Raw genomic sequence first — 18,601 nt, 5'->3', positions numbered from 1 at the left:
TTCTTCGGAAAGAATTTATACCGGAAATTAACAAACAAGCAGATATGCAACAATATTTAATCAATGTAATTACTACTATTCAAGAAATTTAGTATTATATATCAATTTTATCTAATACTATAAATAATCAAGTTAATTAATTAATTCAGTTAATACCGTAAGTTACTATAAATTACAGAAAGACATATAAATTAGCCCCTAGTGTCACAATTATAAGTCTGAAGGCTTATAGCGCTAAAAACCGGGTTTTGATACCCGTGATGGGCAGAGTACAGATAGCTCATTTTGTAGCTTTGCGCTTAACGATAAACAAAAAGTCAATTAATCGCGAAAGTAGTGCACATTACTTAGTTACAATAGTAAGGAACGGATATTCAAACGAATTTATTATAATAATAAATACTGACCTGATGGCAATGAATTGTTTTATCCAGGAAACATCAGTAACATAGATTTATATAATTATCTATGTTTGATGTTTTTCGATCTTGGAATTCTTGGTAAGTCATTTTTTATATCTTATAAAAAAATACCTTTTATTGCATAAGTTCCTTAAGGTTCAACTGTTGAAATCGCTAGGGTTTCATCAGAGGATTAAATATTATTTAAAACTTTTTTTTTATCCTTCGTTATTTTTTTACTATATTATATTTATATATGCGAAAAATTGCAATATGGGCATCTGGTGGGATAAAATTGCGTTAATGTAAATAGGTACGTGAGTGTCACCAATTTAGGCCTAAATATGTTTATTTTATTTTTATGAATTGTGTTGTTTAATAATTTATTCGAGATTCAAAAGATCTGTAAGCGTGAGTTATCTAATGTTATTCTATATTTTTTGGCTTTAACTTACACAATTGACGTTGTTCTGGGATATCGAATATCGTGGAAGGAAGCAAATTTAGTATCAAAATTCAATTACACTGACGACTTTAATTTTAAGTTTACGTCGTTTTACAAAGTTTTGGCTGAAACTGAAACTCAAATTTTCGTTTGATTTTCAGTAAACCTGAGGCTATTATGAACGTTATTGGGCTTATTACAAATAATAGTAACGTTGTAATATTAATACTCTTATGTTCTGTATAAAGTATTAGGAATTTTTTTAAGGATTGTCTATTACTTATATATAATAATGAATACATCATGGTCGTGGACAAGGAAGTGTATAATGCATAGATCTGTATTAAATAAAGTAAATGATGTTCCACGAACAGGATTCAAATTCAGAGAACCTATTTTAAATGAAACTTGTGAACGAAAATTTCATTTCTTACAAGTAACAGATAAGTCTAAAAAGCTAAAACACAATTATAAAAGAAACTTGAGAATGCTAATTAAATTCTGTAATGTGGGTGTGAGTGCATCCCATACTTCCCGTGCTGGAACTTCAGTTGAAAAGCTCATGGAACCACAGACTAAACAAAAAATAAATTATCATGGAACTCTGGAAGAGAAAAATATGAAGCTGTTTGAAGGACCAAACTTAGAATATTTTATTGCAAATTCAGCAGTTAATATAAATAACCAACTTGAAACATCGCATAATTTGACGAATGAAGTTGAACCACATCCATACGTCAGTAGTTTGGAAGTTTCAGGTCATAAAAGAAAAGGTAAGAATAATGATATATATATAAATTATCAAACAATGGATAACCAAATAAGTTTTTATGAGCCATATAATGCAGTTAGGCTATTAGTATACCACCAATCACATTTTAGCCATAAAGTAGATGTAAATGCATAGATTATCTCTCAACACACTACCATATTTTGTAACACAGAATTTCTTGTCCGTTGTCAGTGTAATATGTTTTTACTAAATAAAGTGGATCTTTCTCTGGTGTTTAATCTTATATTACAGCTCAAAGGATATTCTCTAACTTGACCACATATTATAAAAGTCTGACATATCTGTTTTCTCCTAAACTTCCAGCTTATTAACAAATGAGGTTATATAAGGAGAATTTCTTCACCAATCGTCAAGTGCTGTTTTTTATCTTTTTTTAGAGATACACTACTTATGATACAAGACAAATTTAGTAAGAATATTCTGATGATATTTCATGACACCAATGTTTATTTGCTTGTTATTAATGTAACATAATCTACGTACAAAAAGGGACCATTTGGTCCTTCAAGTCTATCCTTACACACCCAATTCACCCTCGAGAAATGTAAAAATTTAAACCCACCACTTATTTTCTGCTCTTAAACTCCTGTAAAGTACTGTCAGTACTGCTGGCTACAACTCATTTTGTAAGTCAGTCACACTGTTACAAATATAAAACCATCTTAACTAGGTCCCAGTCTTTTTTCTAAATATTAAGTCTTCATCCTTTCTTCCCACTATCTTTAGACTACATGTCAAAGAAATCAGGAGCCTTTATCATATCAATCCCCCCAGTTATCCTTGTAAACTTCAATATTATCATACAGTCATAGTCTCATGAATGGTACCTTTGGAACAATGTTTAAACCTGCAGTTCTTCTCGTAACGAAACGTATGCAAGTATTCCTAAACAATATTTTGTGGCAGGAAACACATAATTCTCTTTTTTTTTTTTTTACAAAATGATATAAGCTCTTAGAGTCAGTTGTAAAATGTGTTAAATAAATCTAAGAGTACTCTAGTAAAGGTAAAAGAGCTTAATACATTCATAATCTACTGACTGTAGTTGTACGTTCCATCGTTTTGTGTAACAGATTATATAAGCACTGCTTTCTACCTTAATCAAAGAATATAAATCAACAAGGTAGCCAAGAATGTTTGTTTTAGTATTTTTAGAAGCTATAATTTTGTAATATATGTTATATATTCATATTGATTTTTTTTTTTCCCATTTGCGTGTAGATTTCTATAAAATGTTTAGTTTCTGTAAAACAGTAAAATACATGCTGTATTCTGTATGGTGATAATTATACAACTCAACTGGTTGCTTATTTATTTACCAGAATGGACTTTTGTTTCAGTGTTTTTTGAAACCTACGGTTGTCAGATGAACGTGAATGACACCGAAATCGCATGGTCTATTCTCAAAAATGCCGGTTTCGAAAGGACAGAAGAAATAAAACAGGTAAACGTGTCTAAATAGGTCTACACAGTAAACTATTGTTACCCAGCATATATTTAAATTGAGGGAGACAGTATCTTCTGATGTTACCTGTATATATTCTTATAATTTGTTGGCTTCTGCATCAGGTTTTGTTTTCTTAAAATTCTAAATAACTCAAAGTTATTAGTGGTTCATTACCTAAACAGAAGGACTGAATAATCCATAAGCTTCAAGTTGTTTGGATGGCTAGCAGTTTGATAACTTTAAAAAGAAGTAGAAATTATGTAAGACAAAGATATTTGCCAAAGATTAAAAAAATTTGAGATGCCCTTTTCATAACGATAAAAGACAGCGTAAAACTGAAGATAAATCATAATAAAATAAGTCTTATTATTTCTAATATAAATTGCTGTTCAAGTGAAGGGAGGTTCCCCCCCCCCACATCCCTAAAAACTATAAAATAATATAGAATACACTGATTACACATACTATCATCGAACTAATAACGACATATAATAAGTAGGAAGTGTTAATATTCCCAAATAACAATGATAAAACAATTATCTTGAACAACAGCGTGTCCAAAGTTTACATGCAACATCCAGGTGTGGCCAAAGTTTACACTTCTTGTTAAATTGATTGTTGTCAGTTTCACAAACGACAAGAAATGACTTTAAAGAATCATGGTTTTCCTCCATAAGAGGGAATGGCTAGAAATGGATGTAGAAGAGACAGTGAAATTTATCAAATGTTTAGAGTAAGGATGGGTAAAAGAATGAAAAGAAATATGGCATTAGCATTTAGCTTGTTCTTTTAATTGATTATTTATTGTGGTAATTTCTCTTAAATCCATTTTCTCAATAGGTGATACAGTTTGGTGTCATAAGATCCATATTTTATTTTTCTGCCAGAGACAACCTTTAGCAGTTACGTTTTGCAATAACTTGGAGAATAAAATAAAACAAAAGCTTGTATTACAATTAGAAATCACTAATCCATCAGTTGTGTACTCTCACTGTTAGTGGTATTCTTGGCCATAATCCTAATAATATCTCATGAGGTGCTGTCAGCTTAGAAGATTTAAGTTAGTCCTAATATACTAAGTTAACAAGGCAAAATTATCCCCATGAAAATGAAAAATGTATATATATATATATATACTCAAACATACATTTGAACCAGTACTGTTAATAAAACTAAATAAAATAATAATACTTATTATAATAATAAAATAATACTAAGTAAAAAATCGAATATAACTTACACAACATGAAAACTAGTTTATGCCATGTATTCTGACAGTTTCCTGTACAGGCTAAGATTGGTACATAATTAGGAGCTAATAACACTTCTCGTTAACAGATTCTTCATACAGAAGAAATAACTTCTTTGATCTATTATTATGTTCAGAATCGTAGGTAATCTTAGTCACAAACTTTCTTTCTTACTGACTGGGTTATACCTAGAAATTTAGTAGATTCTACACAAGGAGTATAATTCTTTCTTGTTTCTTCATTCAGGCAGATGTCATCCTGGTGATGACTTGTGCTATCCGTGAGGGAGCTGAACAAAAAATATGGAATAGATTACAGCATTTAAAGTCCTTAAAAAGACGTAGACAGAATGGAGGAAAAGGACCTGAATTGAAAATTGGAATTCTGGGTAGCTACAATATTCATGTACTTCCAGCACACGTTAAGATGTTGTATTTCAGAGCATTATATTTTTATTGTGTTTTTTTTATGGTTAACGTTTCTGATCAATGAAAACATACAAAAGTTTCAAATTGTACATTAAAACATTTTAATAAGATAAAGAATGCTAATTGTTTTATAGTGAGTTCTTCTTTGTAAGTTGTGGAAAAAATCTAGGACATTGCACTAGCAGGTTTAACTTGTTCTAAACCATAATTACTTATAGTTACTAAAGCAATCTTGCTTTTTTAGGACTGTATTTAACACGCATTTAGGATAACGTAAAATATCACAAAGACACGAAGCAGCAGATAAGCAAAAATTTAACTTTGAATTTCATTTTCACTGTGAATTACTTTCAAAGCAAGACGTAAAATCATTTTCACTGTGGATTACTTTCAAAGCAAGACGTAAAATCATTTTCACTGTGAATTACTTTCAAAGCAAGACGTAAAATCATTTTCACTGTGGATTACTTTCAAAGCAAGACGTAAAATCATTTTCACTGTGGATTACTTTCAAAGGGAGACATAAAATCATTTTCACTGTGGATTACTTTCAAATCGAGACGTAAAATCATTTTCACTGTGTATTACTTTCAAAGCAAGACGTAAAATCATTTTCACTGTGGATTACTTTCAAAGCAAGACGTAAAATCATTTTCACTGTGGATTACTTTCAAATCGAGACGTAAAATCATTTTCACTGTGGATTACTTTCAAAGCGAGACGTAAAATCATTTTCACTGTGGATTACTTTCAATACGATACATAAAATCATTTTCACTGTGGATTACTTTCAAAGCAAGACGTAAAATAATCTAAAAATGTTTCAGTTTCTAAAAGAATATTGGGTTAAACATCGTACATAAATCCAATGTAACCTAGTATTACGAAAGTAATATCACATATAAAGATTAAAATAGATACCTCATGATTCAGAATTCGTACATCATTTACATGAAATTTATTGAAGTTCAGTCTTCAGTGAGAACTGTTTTAAATTTATCTGCCTTCCAAAAAAAAACTATTATTAATATTGTAATAAACGTTACGATATGCAATAAAAGTACAGATATATTTAACAATTTTTTTCAATGTTTATTAATCCAATATCTTTTTTTAGAAATAGAGATACTCCAAGTTAGACGTGAGAAGTTCTCTCTTTAAAAGTAGTTCCAAGTGAATTATTATCATTAAAACAAAATTCAATGAAGGTATAACTGTTGAAGATCTTGTCAGCATTGATGAACTTTCGTCATTCTGTTAATAGCTACTTATAAAATATGATAAGTTGGTATGATCAACAGGCTGACTACAGGCTTCGCCTATAGCCGTAAGAAGATAAATAAACATCATTCATCATTCTGTTAATGGCTACTTATAAAATATGATAAGTTGGTATGATCAACAGGCTGACTACAGGCTTCGCCTATAGCCGTAAGAAGATAAGTAAACATCATTCATCATTCTGTTAATGGCTACTTATAAAATATGATAAGTTGGTATGATCGACAGGCTGACTACAGGCTTCGCCTATAGCCGTAAGAAGATAAATAAACATCATTCATCATTCTGTTAATGGCTACTTATAAAATATGATAAGTTGGTATGATCAACAGGCTGACTACAGGCTTCGCCTATAGCCGTAAGAAGATAAATAAACATCATTCACCATTCTGTTAATGGCTACTTATAAAATATGATAAGTCGGTATGATCAACAGGCTTCGCCTATAGCCGTAAGAAGAAAAAAAAATCCTACTACCCCTAATCTTAGAGTCAAATAATCTCATAGTTTCTCTTAAGAGACTGGAAGAACAGACACTATAAAAATAATTTAAGAAAATACCGCTCCTGTTATCAAAATAAAAACACAATCTTATGTGGGTAACTTTATTAGTAATTTGCCCAATTGTTTTGATTTTTTATTTTACCCACATATAGATTAGTTATTTTCATTCACACGTGGGTAAAATAAAAAAGCGAGACAATCAGGCAAATTTATTAACAAAGTTACCAATATAAGATTGTGTTTTTATTTTAATAACAGAAGCGGCATTTTATTAAATTGTTTTCATCGTGTCTGTTCTTCCAGTCTCTAAGAGAAATTGTATTTATGATTGTATATATGTGTGTGTATATATATCGTAGGCTGTATGGCTGAAAGGCTGAAGGAAAAACTTATCGTAAAGGAAAGAATGCTCGACATCGTTGCCGGCCCTGATAGCTATCGTGACTTACCTCGTCTCCTGGCAGAAGCTGCTGACGGAAAAACAGCAGGTACTGTTGGTGTCGTTACTGTCAAATATCGTGATGTATATTTAAGATTATATCGTTTGAACAAATGAAACGGTTTTCTGAGATTACAAAACAAATAAAATTTCTAATGTAAATTCGGCTTTGCCTTATTGCAGAGTTACATATCTCTTAAACAAAACACAAAAAATAAGTGACAGGCATAATAATTTATTTTCTGATTCAACATCGTCACATCTAATTATAATCATTTTTGTGTAAAAATAAAAACCGTATATATGTTTAAAACATGGCTGTAGTCTACAAAACCAAATAAGCCTTGAAAATCTCAAACCATTAAAGGATTTTTACTAAACTTTCAAACATTGGTTACTCAGTTATTTATCTAACTTACTTTACATACAACTTGAAGTTTTAATCGGGGAATGCTAGATTAAAACCAATTTTTCTTTTCCTCTCTAGTTAATGTATTGCTATCTTTAGAGGAAACATATGCAGACATTGTTCCAGTTAGGCTTAATCCTGGCTCATCTTCAGCATATGTGTAAGTTTTTATCGTATATTCATTTATTAGATTACATCTTCCCAGTATATTTTTCCTCAATATCAAAGTACATCAAATATTTTGAGTTAGGTTGTTTTTTATTTAGAGTAGGGGTTGGTTACTTGCAGATGTGATGGATGCAGTAAATTTAAGGAAAGGCTTAATAAATATTTAAATGATAAGGGTTAGCTTTGAATATATATATAATTTGTTTAAGTTTAGTGGATGGGATGGCCACGATGGGCCAATAGTTCTTTATTGTCTTACAGAATTTGTAGTTCCTACTGGAGAGATTTAGACATTTTGGCAATGAAATTAGAAAGAAAATTAGCTTTACTATCCAGATAATAGAAAAACAAACTTATTTCAACCATGAGGCTACTGTACTACTAGCCTTGATGAAGTTGTAATGACAAAACATTGGCCAAAATTAATTTTTTCTATTATTATCATTTTTTGAAGAGTAAAGGCCGTTTTTTTTTCTACCTTTATTGACAAAAATGTTCTTTTTTGTTCTTATTAGATGATACCACATTAACAGTAGTAAAACGTTGTGTCCTGTGGTGTATATTTTTTTATTATGGCTGTTCCTGTTTACACTTTTTTACTTGATGTTTTGAATAGTTTTCTTTTTATGTTGTTCTGCGAAGCTTCTGAATCCACAGCATGAAATAGTGTGCGAGGAAGATAACACAGACCTGCAATAATTTTATTGTCTTGAAATTTTTACATGTTTCACATAAAATCATAATGCAATACATAAAACAAAACCACAACACGTAGTTTGAGACTAAAAGACTTAGATTTCACAAAAAAAATGAGGATACATATTCGTTTGACATCAGTGTTCTTCCTTTTTCTTCAGTTTGTTTGTACTTTTGTTAACAAAAATAATAATAAAAAATGTTCGTTGTGATGAATTAAATATTAATTTGATTTTAGTAAAAGTTTTTTTCTATCCAATTTGTAAAAGAATCCTTACGTGATAGGAAAAAAATTAATATTATTTTCGAAATCTTCAAAAATTATTTTCTGTTAAAGTACTGAAGTTAAGTTATCTAACATGCCATTATTGTTTTAATGTTATGTACTTTTTATTTGCTTTCCTAATGTTAATAACACCAAAAGTCTATACGTATTTCAGTAGTGTTTCATGTTCCTGCATGTAAATAATAATTTAATAAATTCTCATCTACTTGTGAAAGTATAATGTCAAAATGAGCAGGGGATGATCACAGAAATGTATAGGCAAGGATGATCTTTCTCACCAAATATCATGGCATAAGCTAACTCATAACAGTGATTTTAGTTTTGGACTTCAGGGTTAAACTGTTAAATTCTTTAGAAATTTACATTTCAATTTTTAGAGTAATAATTGAAAATCTTATAAGGGTTAATCAAACAAGTTTTAAATTACTGTAACCCACCTTTATAACTTAGTTTCCTAGTCAATGATGTCAATTTCTCATCACAAATGTGAAAAGTACTTCCCACAGATCGTATACGTCCTTAAGTGATAGCCCTGAAATTTATCTGATTTATCAGTGTGATAACCTATAGAGTCATTTACCGTAAAATAATCAATTGACAGTCTTAAATTTTCATCCATATTTAAGAACTAAAAAGATGTTGCCGTACTATATTTGATGCATGTCTTTTTTTTTAAGAATGTGTTATTGTTCTTATATTTTCGTGTTTTTTTTTGTATATTTAGTTCAATAATGAGGGGATGCGACAACATGTGTAGCTACTGTATAGTTCCATTTACACGAGGTAGGGAGCGCAGCAGGCCAGTTAGTACCATACTGGATGAAATAAAGATACTTTCAGACCAGGTAAGTCATGCAAATTAGTTTGTTTCTATAAGATTGTAGTTACTGTATAGTTCCATTTACACAAGGTAGGGAGTGCAGCAGGCCAGTTAGTACCATACTGGAAGAAATAAAGATACTTTCAGACCAGGTAAGTCATGCAAATTTAATTTTATTACAGGTTTTTTTTTATTTTCTGTGGAAAACTTGCATGCGCAGGTTATGAAAAAGCATTATGTATATTTTTCTACTCACCCTTTTGCTGCAGGGTCCGTGGGATGTTAGCTGTTTGTATGTGTGTTGCGCTGTAGAATCTATGACAAGTAATAACTCTCTTCTTTTGTATCACTTCAGAGGAAATCTTCAAGTTATCTAATGGCTATATTATATGTTGTGTTGATCACGCGACCACCACATATCTTCAGCTGGATAATGTGAGTTCATAGAAACTGGATGCTCGTAAAGTGTGTGGTATATAAAGATGAATGAATTAAGTAACTGCTAGCAGTATGATTATAAGTGTCGCGCAAGTAACTTTTCAGTATTACTAAAAGGTTAATGAATCCAACATTACAAAACAAATGATTCTAACATGAAATCCCTCCCCCTCCAGTGGTAAACCTGAAAGTTTATAATGCTATCACAGTACAGATACTTTAATAAGTATGTATTGTTTTTCAAGATGTAAGAAGAAAAACTGATAAATGATAATAAAGAATGTATTTATTTTGTGCAACTCTTTGAGCAGGTGTCTTTCATCAGATAGTAAAGGCTGTGTTATAATAACCAAAAGTTCATTCATTATTTAGTTATTAATTTTTAAAATAGGAAAGATAATTTGTGAACCTCTCTGTACTACGAAGTGACGTACAAAATTGTCCTTTAACATTCATTTAGCCAGAAAATCGAAGTCATGCTTTAAAAATTTTTTTTGTTTTGATAGCATATAATAATAGATAAATTAAAAAGGGGTCATTTAATCATTTCTAGGGTATCAAGGAAGTTACTCTTCTGGGCCAGAATGTTAACAGTTACAGAGACACTTCTGAAATGAAATACTCTACAGTAGCGCCATCTGTTAGATCAGGCATGTCGGAAATGAGTCGAGGTTTTCAAACTGTGTATAAGCCCAAACTTGGAGGTTTCAGGTTTGCTGATCTTTTACATAAAGTTTCTTGTGTAGACCCTGAAATGAGAATCCGCTTCACATCTCCACATCCAAAAGATTTCCCAGATGAAGTAGGTTTAACAGCGTCGTTTTTTATTCTTTCAAACAAATTGCAAAATATTTTTGTAGATATAGTGTGGTATGTAAAAAAAAAAAACCTAATTTACTTTACATTGAGATAAATAATGAAATTCTATTTTAAGGTAGTGTATATCTAGTGATGACGAGGTAGTGTATATCTAGTGATGACGAGGAAGTGTATATTTAGTGATGACGAGGTAGTGTATATCTAGTGATGACGAGGAATCCAATTTGAGACGATGAAAATTAAAGATGGCTTGAACGGGTAATGAAGAAAATTTATTATAAGTTTAACATCGTATCAAATTTACAATGTTTCCTGATGATGACAAAACCTTGTAGAAACATTGTACGTTTGTTACTGTGTCAAACTAGTAATAAAGTTTTCTTCATTACCCATTCAAGCCATCTTCAACTTTATAGTATTGGCTCTAATGGACTGCACCTGTCTGTTCCTCGAGCAGGACAATATTAGGCCTCAGTAAAGAAGACGAAACGCCGTCCACCTCTAGAAACAGTGAACCTAAACGACAAATTATAGTGTTTTGAATGTAGTTTATGTAAACTTTAATTGTTTTAGTTTGTTTAATTTTGCATTTCATTACTTTTTTACTGATTTTAATTTTCTATTCCTTGATCTTCTTTTTCTGTTGTTAATTATTGTTTCGTTTTATTAAACAGTTGTTGCACGTTATAAGAGAACAGGCAAACATCTGCAAAGTCCTACATCTTCCGGCACAAAGTGGAAGCTCTGAAGTGTTGCAACAGATGAGACGAGGATACACTCGAGAGGCCTATCTGGACCTGGTATCACACGTTAGGTCCATTGTTCCTGGTAAGGCAAAACAGTCGGGGCCACTACCCCAATACGGAGAACTTGTGGGCAGAAAATATTAGTATTTTGTTCCGATTTACAGTGTCGCGAATAGTGATTAGGAAAAATGGTCATGGAATAGTTGAGTGAAATCTTCAGCATCGACTTACGTACTTATAATTGTCCCCGTCTTTCTTTTTATTATTTATTTTTTCTTAACGAACATTGAGTTGTTGAAAATGTATATCATTATGTCATGATGAAATACTTTCAGACTATAAAATTATTGTTTAGGTTGTAGATTGATAAAAAATTGAGTCAGTGGTTCCCAAAGAGATCATTGACATGGTATTAGCTCTACCTGATTTTAGCATAATTAGTAAGAACTGTTGTAGAGAAGTAAGGGGTGTTGCAAAATCAATCATACTTCTTACCCTGAAAGCATAAAAAAAGTGAAATAAGGTTTTAATTCAATCAAAAAGTAATTCCAAGTATCAATATCGCTTGATTGGGACACCATTGTTCTCACGCACGAGTTTTAATCAAGTTGTAAAAGATTTCAGCAATGCAACAAACATGTCTGATTTTGTGACTGTCTCTGTGAGCACATCAGTGAGAACACGAATCAAGGTTTCATGTATGTGTCTCTCGTATTCAAGCAAAGTTTCCAACATTTCTTCTGTGCATTGTTGAAAGAAAGCTCCGAATTGAATTCTCAGAGGATGTCTTTGACTAGTTTCTGAGCCATCCCGAAGACAGCACATGTGATTCGAATCCGCAACCCTCAGATTGCGAGTCGAGCGTCCTACTTTTAAAGTGAACACATAAATTGTCTATAGCTGAGAGTTATACGTTCTGTATGCCATCTTTGGGTTTTTACTTTGTTACTTCTGACACCTCTCTAATTTTATCTCTGCTTAGCTTGGCAGTAGTGAACTACTGAAATGATAAAAATCAACATTAATAATTTTAGGTTTTTAGTTTTTTTTGGAATAGTTAAATTACCTTCTATGCGATTAAATAAAAAGTACAAAAAGAATTATGACTTAATATGTTTCCAAGTCAACTATAATTATAATTTGTTTTAACAGGTGTTGCTGTGACAAGCGACTTCATGTGCGGCTTCTGCGGTGAAACCGAAACAGATCACAGGGAAACATTGTCTCTAATAGATCTGGTCAAGTACAACTTTGTGTACGTCTTCCCGTATAGTATGAGACAGGTATTCCTCTTATCTACCTCTTCAAGAATCTTGTTAATTTTTGCATCGAACCGTACAAAAACTGAATCATTTATTCATTAAAACCATATTTGGAGTTCAATAAAATACAGGAAAGCTTATGTTGTAATCTTCAAATCTTATTAATAGACCATGTGAGAGAAAAAAAAAAGAATTGATTTACTCTGTGTTTCTTTTTTGTGTCTTTATCAGTTTTCAGATTATATTTCTAGCTGTTCGTGTATGTATTTTATAAGATATCTTAGGGAAGGGAGTACTAAGAATATCAACTGTTAAAAGTTAAACACTGAGATAAAAATATACAAATCTCATTAATGACTTCTTATACTGATATTCACGTTGTTATCAATTAAATATGAAGAATTATGAACAATAAAAATAAAATGATTTTATGCAAGCTTCACATCAGAGATATCATCGGGGAGGGGGCTCAACAGAAGCTGCCACCTCCCAAGTTCAGGAGGGAGATCCCCAAACAGTGGGTTTTGTGAAACATCTCAAGTCAGGCTGGATTGACAAATACGTATAGCACAGAGCCCCCCCTGCTAAACTTGTGGGGGGGCTGTGATGGTAGCCTTCATTGCCATCCCCCTGGCATTTTGTGTTGTGATGCTAGCAGCTTTTTCAATGTTTCTTTCATCAGTTGTTTTTCTATTGCAGTGAAAATATTATTATACACAATATAATTTTATTAAGAACAGTTTCGTTTGATATCAGCTTTATTAAGTATGGTTTTGTTTGATATCAATTTTATTAAGAACAGTTTTGTTTGATATCAGCTTTATTAAGTACAGTTTTGTTTGATATCAGCTTTGTTAAGTACAGTTTTGTTTGATATCAGCTTTGTTAAGTACAGTTTTGTTTGATATCAGCTTTGTTAAGTACATTTTTTTGATCTCAGCTTTGTTAAGTACAGTTCTGTTTGATATCAGCTTTAGTTAAGTACAGTTTTGTTTGATATCAGCTTTATTAAGTACAGTTCTGTTTGATATCAGCTTTGTTAAGTACAGTTTTGTTTGATATCAGCTTTGTTAAGTACAGTTTTGTTTGATATCAGCTTTGTTAAGTACAGCTTTGTTTGATATCAGCTTTGTTAAGTTCAGTTTTGTTTGATATCAGCTTTGTTAAGTACGGTTTTGTTTGATATCAGCTTTGTTAAGTACGGTTTTGTTTGATATCAGCTTTGTTAAGTACAGTTTTGTTTGATATCAGCTTTGTTAAGTTCAGTTTTGTTTGATATCAGCTTTGTTAAGTACGGTTTTGTTTGATATCAGCTTTGTTAAGTACGGTTTTGTTTGATATCAGCTTTGTTAAGTACAGTTTTGTTTGATATCAGCTTTGTTAAGTACGGTTTTGTTTGATATCAGCTTTGTTAAGTACAGTTCTGTTTGATATCAGCTTTGTTAAGTACAGCTTTGTTTGATATCAGCTTTGTTAAGTACAGTTTTGTTTGATATCAGCTTTGTTAAGTACAGTTCTGTTTGATATCAGCTTTGTTAAGTACAGCTTTGTTTGATATCAGCTTTGTTAAGTACAGTTTTGTTTGATATCAGCTTTGTTAAGTACGGTTTTGTTTGATATCAGCTTTGTTAAGTACAGTTTTGTTTGATATCAGCTTTGTTAAGAATGGGGTTGTTGTTTTATCTGAAGTACATCATCTGGATTATTTCAGTCAAGTTTCTTTGGTTTCAAATCAGCATTTCCATTAAAATAAAGGCTGTTAGACATATAATCATCAATGTTTCAAATGCTATTATTTATAACAATGGATCTGTTGTGACATAGTGGTCATTGTGTCAGACTGACCGGAGAAACGCTGCACCTTGGGGATGAGGGTGTGCCATAAGTGATGGCCAATCACATTATTTAATCTGACTACCCCAAGAGTTGGCGGCAGTGCCGTCAACTAGCCACCTTCCCTCTAGTGTATAAGTTCAAAATTAGGAATGACTAGTCAGATAGCCCTTGTAGGCAGCTATTTGCAAGTATCTTATACAAACTCAATTAAATTGTAAACAACCCCCAGTTATGTGCATGCAGGAAAAGCTCTCAGCAGATCTGTTTCTCCGACTCAATATCCAATAAATAATTGAACAAACACTAAGAAATAATTTGCCAAACACGTAGAGAAAGTCATGAAAACATTAATGAAATAGTATGCATGTTGGATGCTCTGGGAATTGGAGGTTGAACTTAATGAGATAAACTTAAAGATTCAGAAACGAGTTCTCAGTTTTTAATCTCGCAATATAGTTTTATTTATCAAAATAGGAATGAATTAACTATTTTGAAACACACTTTACAAAACAAAATTGATAGTGTCACGTAATTATTTCCTTTTTGGTTTGTCGTTTAGAAAACTCGGGCTTTCCATCATCTCGAAGATGATGTACCAACAGACGTGAAAGCAAGACGAGTCAGTGAGGTTGTTGACCTTTTTCGTAAGATTCTGTCGGATTTAAATAGAAACCAGATTGGAAAACGTCAATTAGTACTAGTCGAGGGTGTGAGTATAAAACTTTTATCTACTTGTACATAATCTTACACAAGGTAACATATGCTATTGTATCATCATACTTTGCTTATCTTCCATACTTATTAAAGCCTTTTTTTTCAGCGTATATTTCATTGATGTTTGACCATTTTGTACATGTAAACTTTTAATTTTTTATATTTTAGGCTTTTCTTTAACCTAAGAATTCAAAACTCGGGAAGTTGATGATAAATAGTTCAGACGTACGTGATGCTTTGGTCACTACTAAAAATATCAAATGAAGAAGAAAATGTTATTTATTTTTCTAGAAAAGTAAGAAATCGGATCGTTACTTGGCTGGACGAAATGACAGAAACACAAAGGTTATCTTTCCATCAGTACCTATCCCTAATGGCTCAACGTCCACAGACTTATTAACTATCTCACCAGGAGACTATGTTGTGGTGGAGGTAAGGCATTATTTTCTTACATTAGTTGACAACTGTTTCACCAGGAGGCTTTGGTGTACTGGAGGCAAGGCATTATTTTCTTACATTAGTTGACAACTGTCTCACCAGGAGGCTTTGTTGTACTGGAGGTAAGGCATTATTTTCTTACATTAGTTGACAACTGTATCACCAGGAGACTATGTTGTACTGGAGGTAAGTCATTATTTTGTTACATTAGTTGACAACTGTCTCACCAGGAGACTATGTTGTACTGGAGGTAAGTCATTATTTTGTTACATTAGTTGACAACTGTCCCACCAGGTTAGTTATTATCATGAAGGTAGTCTCAGAAGGTGTTATTAGTGTGTTCCCCCTTTTTTACATAAGTTTTTCATAATTAAAAAAAAAAGCTGAAAAATTATTTTTCTGTAGAAGAAATTAATGTTATTTTTTTTCAAAGAAAGAGGATATATTATGTACCTGTGTTCTTTGTTTTTGTTCCAGATCCAAGAATGTAGTTCCCAAGTTTTAAAAGGAAACCCCCTGTACCATACAACACTACAGAAGTTTGCATTTTTGTAGGATAATGCCAAGGAATGGGCCGTATCAAATTTTTCATTAAAAACTTACGAAGTTGTTGTTAGAGAAGTCTTTAATTTACCAAATGTAAGGAATTACTTGCAGTATTTCTCATAATAAACAAAAAATAGATTTTTCTTTATTTATTGTGATTAAGAAGTATAAAAACAAATATCAGCATATCTGTTGAAATCAACTTATCTTTCCTCAGTCTAAACTATCTTCGAAGAGGAAATGCAAATAAATCATCTGGTTCCGTATGGCAAGAGACAAAAGTTAGAAGTAAAAACATATTTCTGGTGCTTTCTTCATCTATTTTTTTTTTTTTTGTTTTAAATTTCGTGCAAAGCTACACGAGGACTATCTGCACTAGCCATCCCTAATTTAGCAGTGTAAGACTAGAGGGGAGGCAGCTAATCATCACCACCCACTGCCAACTCTTGGGATACTCTTTTACCAATGAAGAGTGGGATTGACCGTTACATTATAATGCTTCCACGGCTGAAAGGGCGAGCATGTTTGGTGGGACGGGGATTCGAACTCGCAATCCGCAGATTGCGAGTCGAGCGCCCTAACCACCTGGCAAATAAAATGACATGATCAAATTTTCAGATCAGTTTATGAGGGTATTTTGTTGTTTTTAATTTTTAAAAAGAAAGAACAATTTAGACAAATCCAAGTGCAATGTTTCAACACCACTTTTTAAGACAGTTCCAAAGGTAATGACGTCTCACCAATAATTTTCTTCAAGAAATAAAAAAAAGTTGTCGAAAGTAACACACCTTTATACTTAAAACTTAATAATGGATTTCTACCTTAATAATATGAAATAATAGGAACACCACAAGAAATTCCGATTAAACACTTGCTATTAATAGGGTAAAAATGATAATCAAGTTGAAAAAGAATAAAATACATTGAATAATGGAAATTTATATAATTTCTTAACTTTTAAGTAGATATAATAAGAATTTGACCAGATTGGTCTATTCTTATATTACAGTTCAAAAACAAAATAAACACGATAAAAAAGATTAACGACAATTACGATAAACAACATTGTTTATTTATAACACAAGGGGACACTGATAAACGTTTCGGAATTCAACAGATTCCATCTTCAGTATCTAAAGGAAAATAAAATAACTACGTCATTCCTAAGTAAGTAACTTTAACATATAGCTATAACAACAGTAATTAGGTTTGTGTCCTGTTTCTTCATTATATTGATTAGTTTTTAAACCCACATTCCGCATACAGGATTTTTTCCATACTAAAGACCTTCTTCCAATTTCTCATTAATCGTGGTTTGTCTTTACACGTGTGAAGACTGTAACGCCTCCTATGTTGGCAAAACCAAACGCCATCTACTAGTTAGAGCCAATGAACAGATGGGAATTTCCATGGAAACACAAAGTTGAATAACCCTTGCGTTTCCTCTATAGAGCAACACGGTAAAGAAACGACACGTAAACCTAACTTATCAAATTTCAATAATCTTTGCAAAGCCAACACTGATTAAAGAAACCCTCAGCATCAAACAACTTTCACCAGCACTGAAAAACATGCAGTCTTCATTTAAATTACACATTTTCTAATATGTACAATATTTTGTTTATTACTCATCTCATTTTTAAGTTGTTGTAGTTTTGATTAAATTACTGTTATTATACCTATGTGTTTTAGTTACTTACTTAGGATTGATGTTATTGTTTTATTTTGCTTTAGATACTGAAGATGGAATCTGTTGAATTCCGAAACGTTTATCTGTATCCCCTTGTGTTATAAATAAACAATGTTGTTTATCGTAATTGTCGTTAACCTTTTTTATTGTTAAGCTTCGTTTTCCTGCGAACACATCAATTGAAAATAAATGCATTAATTAAATGTCATGGTTTCTATTTTAATGCATCTTTCGACACGAGCCTATTGTCAGCATCTTTTAAAATTTTGAGGTAAACTTTCAGCTGAAACCATTTTTCATCTCGGAATTTAATATATATTTACAGGATTATTAATATATAACTTAACTTATGCAAAATGAACATTTATTTATGTTTGCTTGATTACAAAATATATTATACATACTAACGTCAAGGAGTTTCCATGTCACTTCGAGTGCTGACTTTGATGGTAAAACAAAAGCGTTTAGGCCTATAAAAAAGTACCCTAAATGAACGGAAAACCTATATAATGATGAGTCGTTAAAACAAAAGGGCTTATTTAGTCACCACGTTAGAGACTGGTGGATAGTTCTTTTTACAGATCTTACGTTAATATTAATGTAAACTCAAAATCAAGGACTAAATAAACCTAGATAACCGAACTTCCAAGTATTTATTCTCCATCTATTGAGAGATAACTGAACTTCCAAGTATTTATTCTCTATCTATTGAGAGATAACTGAACTTCCAAGTATTTATTCTCCA

At 31.7% G+C, this 18,601-nt stretch overlaps 1 protein-coding gene across 1 annotated transcript; it reads left to right on the top strand.

Annotated features, from left to right (window-relative positions):
• Nucleotides 1-698: 698 nt before the first annotated feature.
• On the top strand, nt 699-16,314 carry LOC106472335 (CDK5 regulatory subunit-associated protein 1-like). The gene is made up of 12 exons (XM_013932973.2): nt 699-1,619; nt 2,980-3,083; nt 4,583-4,724; nt 6,909-7,037; nt 7,476-7,557; nt 9,272-9,392; nt 10,359-10,607; nt 11,299-11,452; nt 12,523-12,653; nt 15,028-15,177; nt 15,474-15,614; nt 16,098-16,314. The coding sequence occupies exons 1-12, from the start codon at nt 1,139-1,141 to the stop codon at nt 16,173-16,175; spliced, it is 1,962 nt and encodes a 653-aa protein (XP_013788427.1). The 5' UTR covers nt 699-1,138; the 3' UTR covers nt 16,176-16,314.
• The last annotated feature ends 2,287 nt before the right edge of the window (nt 16,315-18,601 follow it).

Source organism: Limulus polyphemus, unplaced genomic scaffold, assembly GCF_000517525.1.
Source record: "Limulus polyphemus unplaced genomic scaffold, Limulus_polyphemus-2.1.2 Scaffold5253, whole genome shotgun sequence".
In the NCBI taxonomy this organism is placed as follows: Eukaryota; Metazoa; Arthropoda; class Merostomata; order Xiphosura; family Limulidae; genus Limulus; species Limulus polyphemus.
This window is presented reverse-complemented; position numbering and strand designations above follow the sequence as displayed.

Bases quoted from the DNA above. Each gene is read 5' to 3' on its own strand.
- LOC106472335 (XM_013932973.2), top strand. From the start codon at position 1,139: ATGAATACATCATGGTCGTGGACAAGGAAGTGTATAATGCATAGATCT. The intron at 4,725-6,908 runs GTAGCTACAATA...TATATATCGTAG, and splicing joins ATTGAAAATTGGAATTCTGG to GCTGTATGGCTGAAAGGCTG. The intron at 15,615-16,097 runs GTAAGGCATTAT...TTTTTGTTCCAG, and splicing joins GAGACTATGTTGTGGTGGAG to ATCCAAGAATGTAGTTCCCA.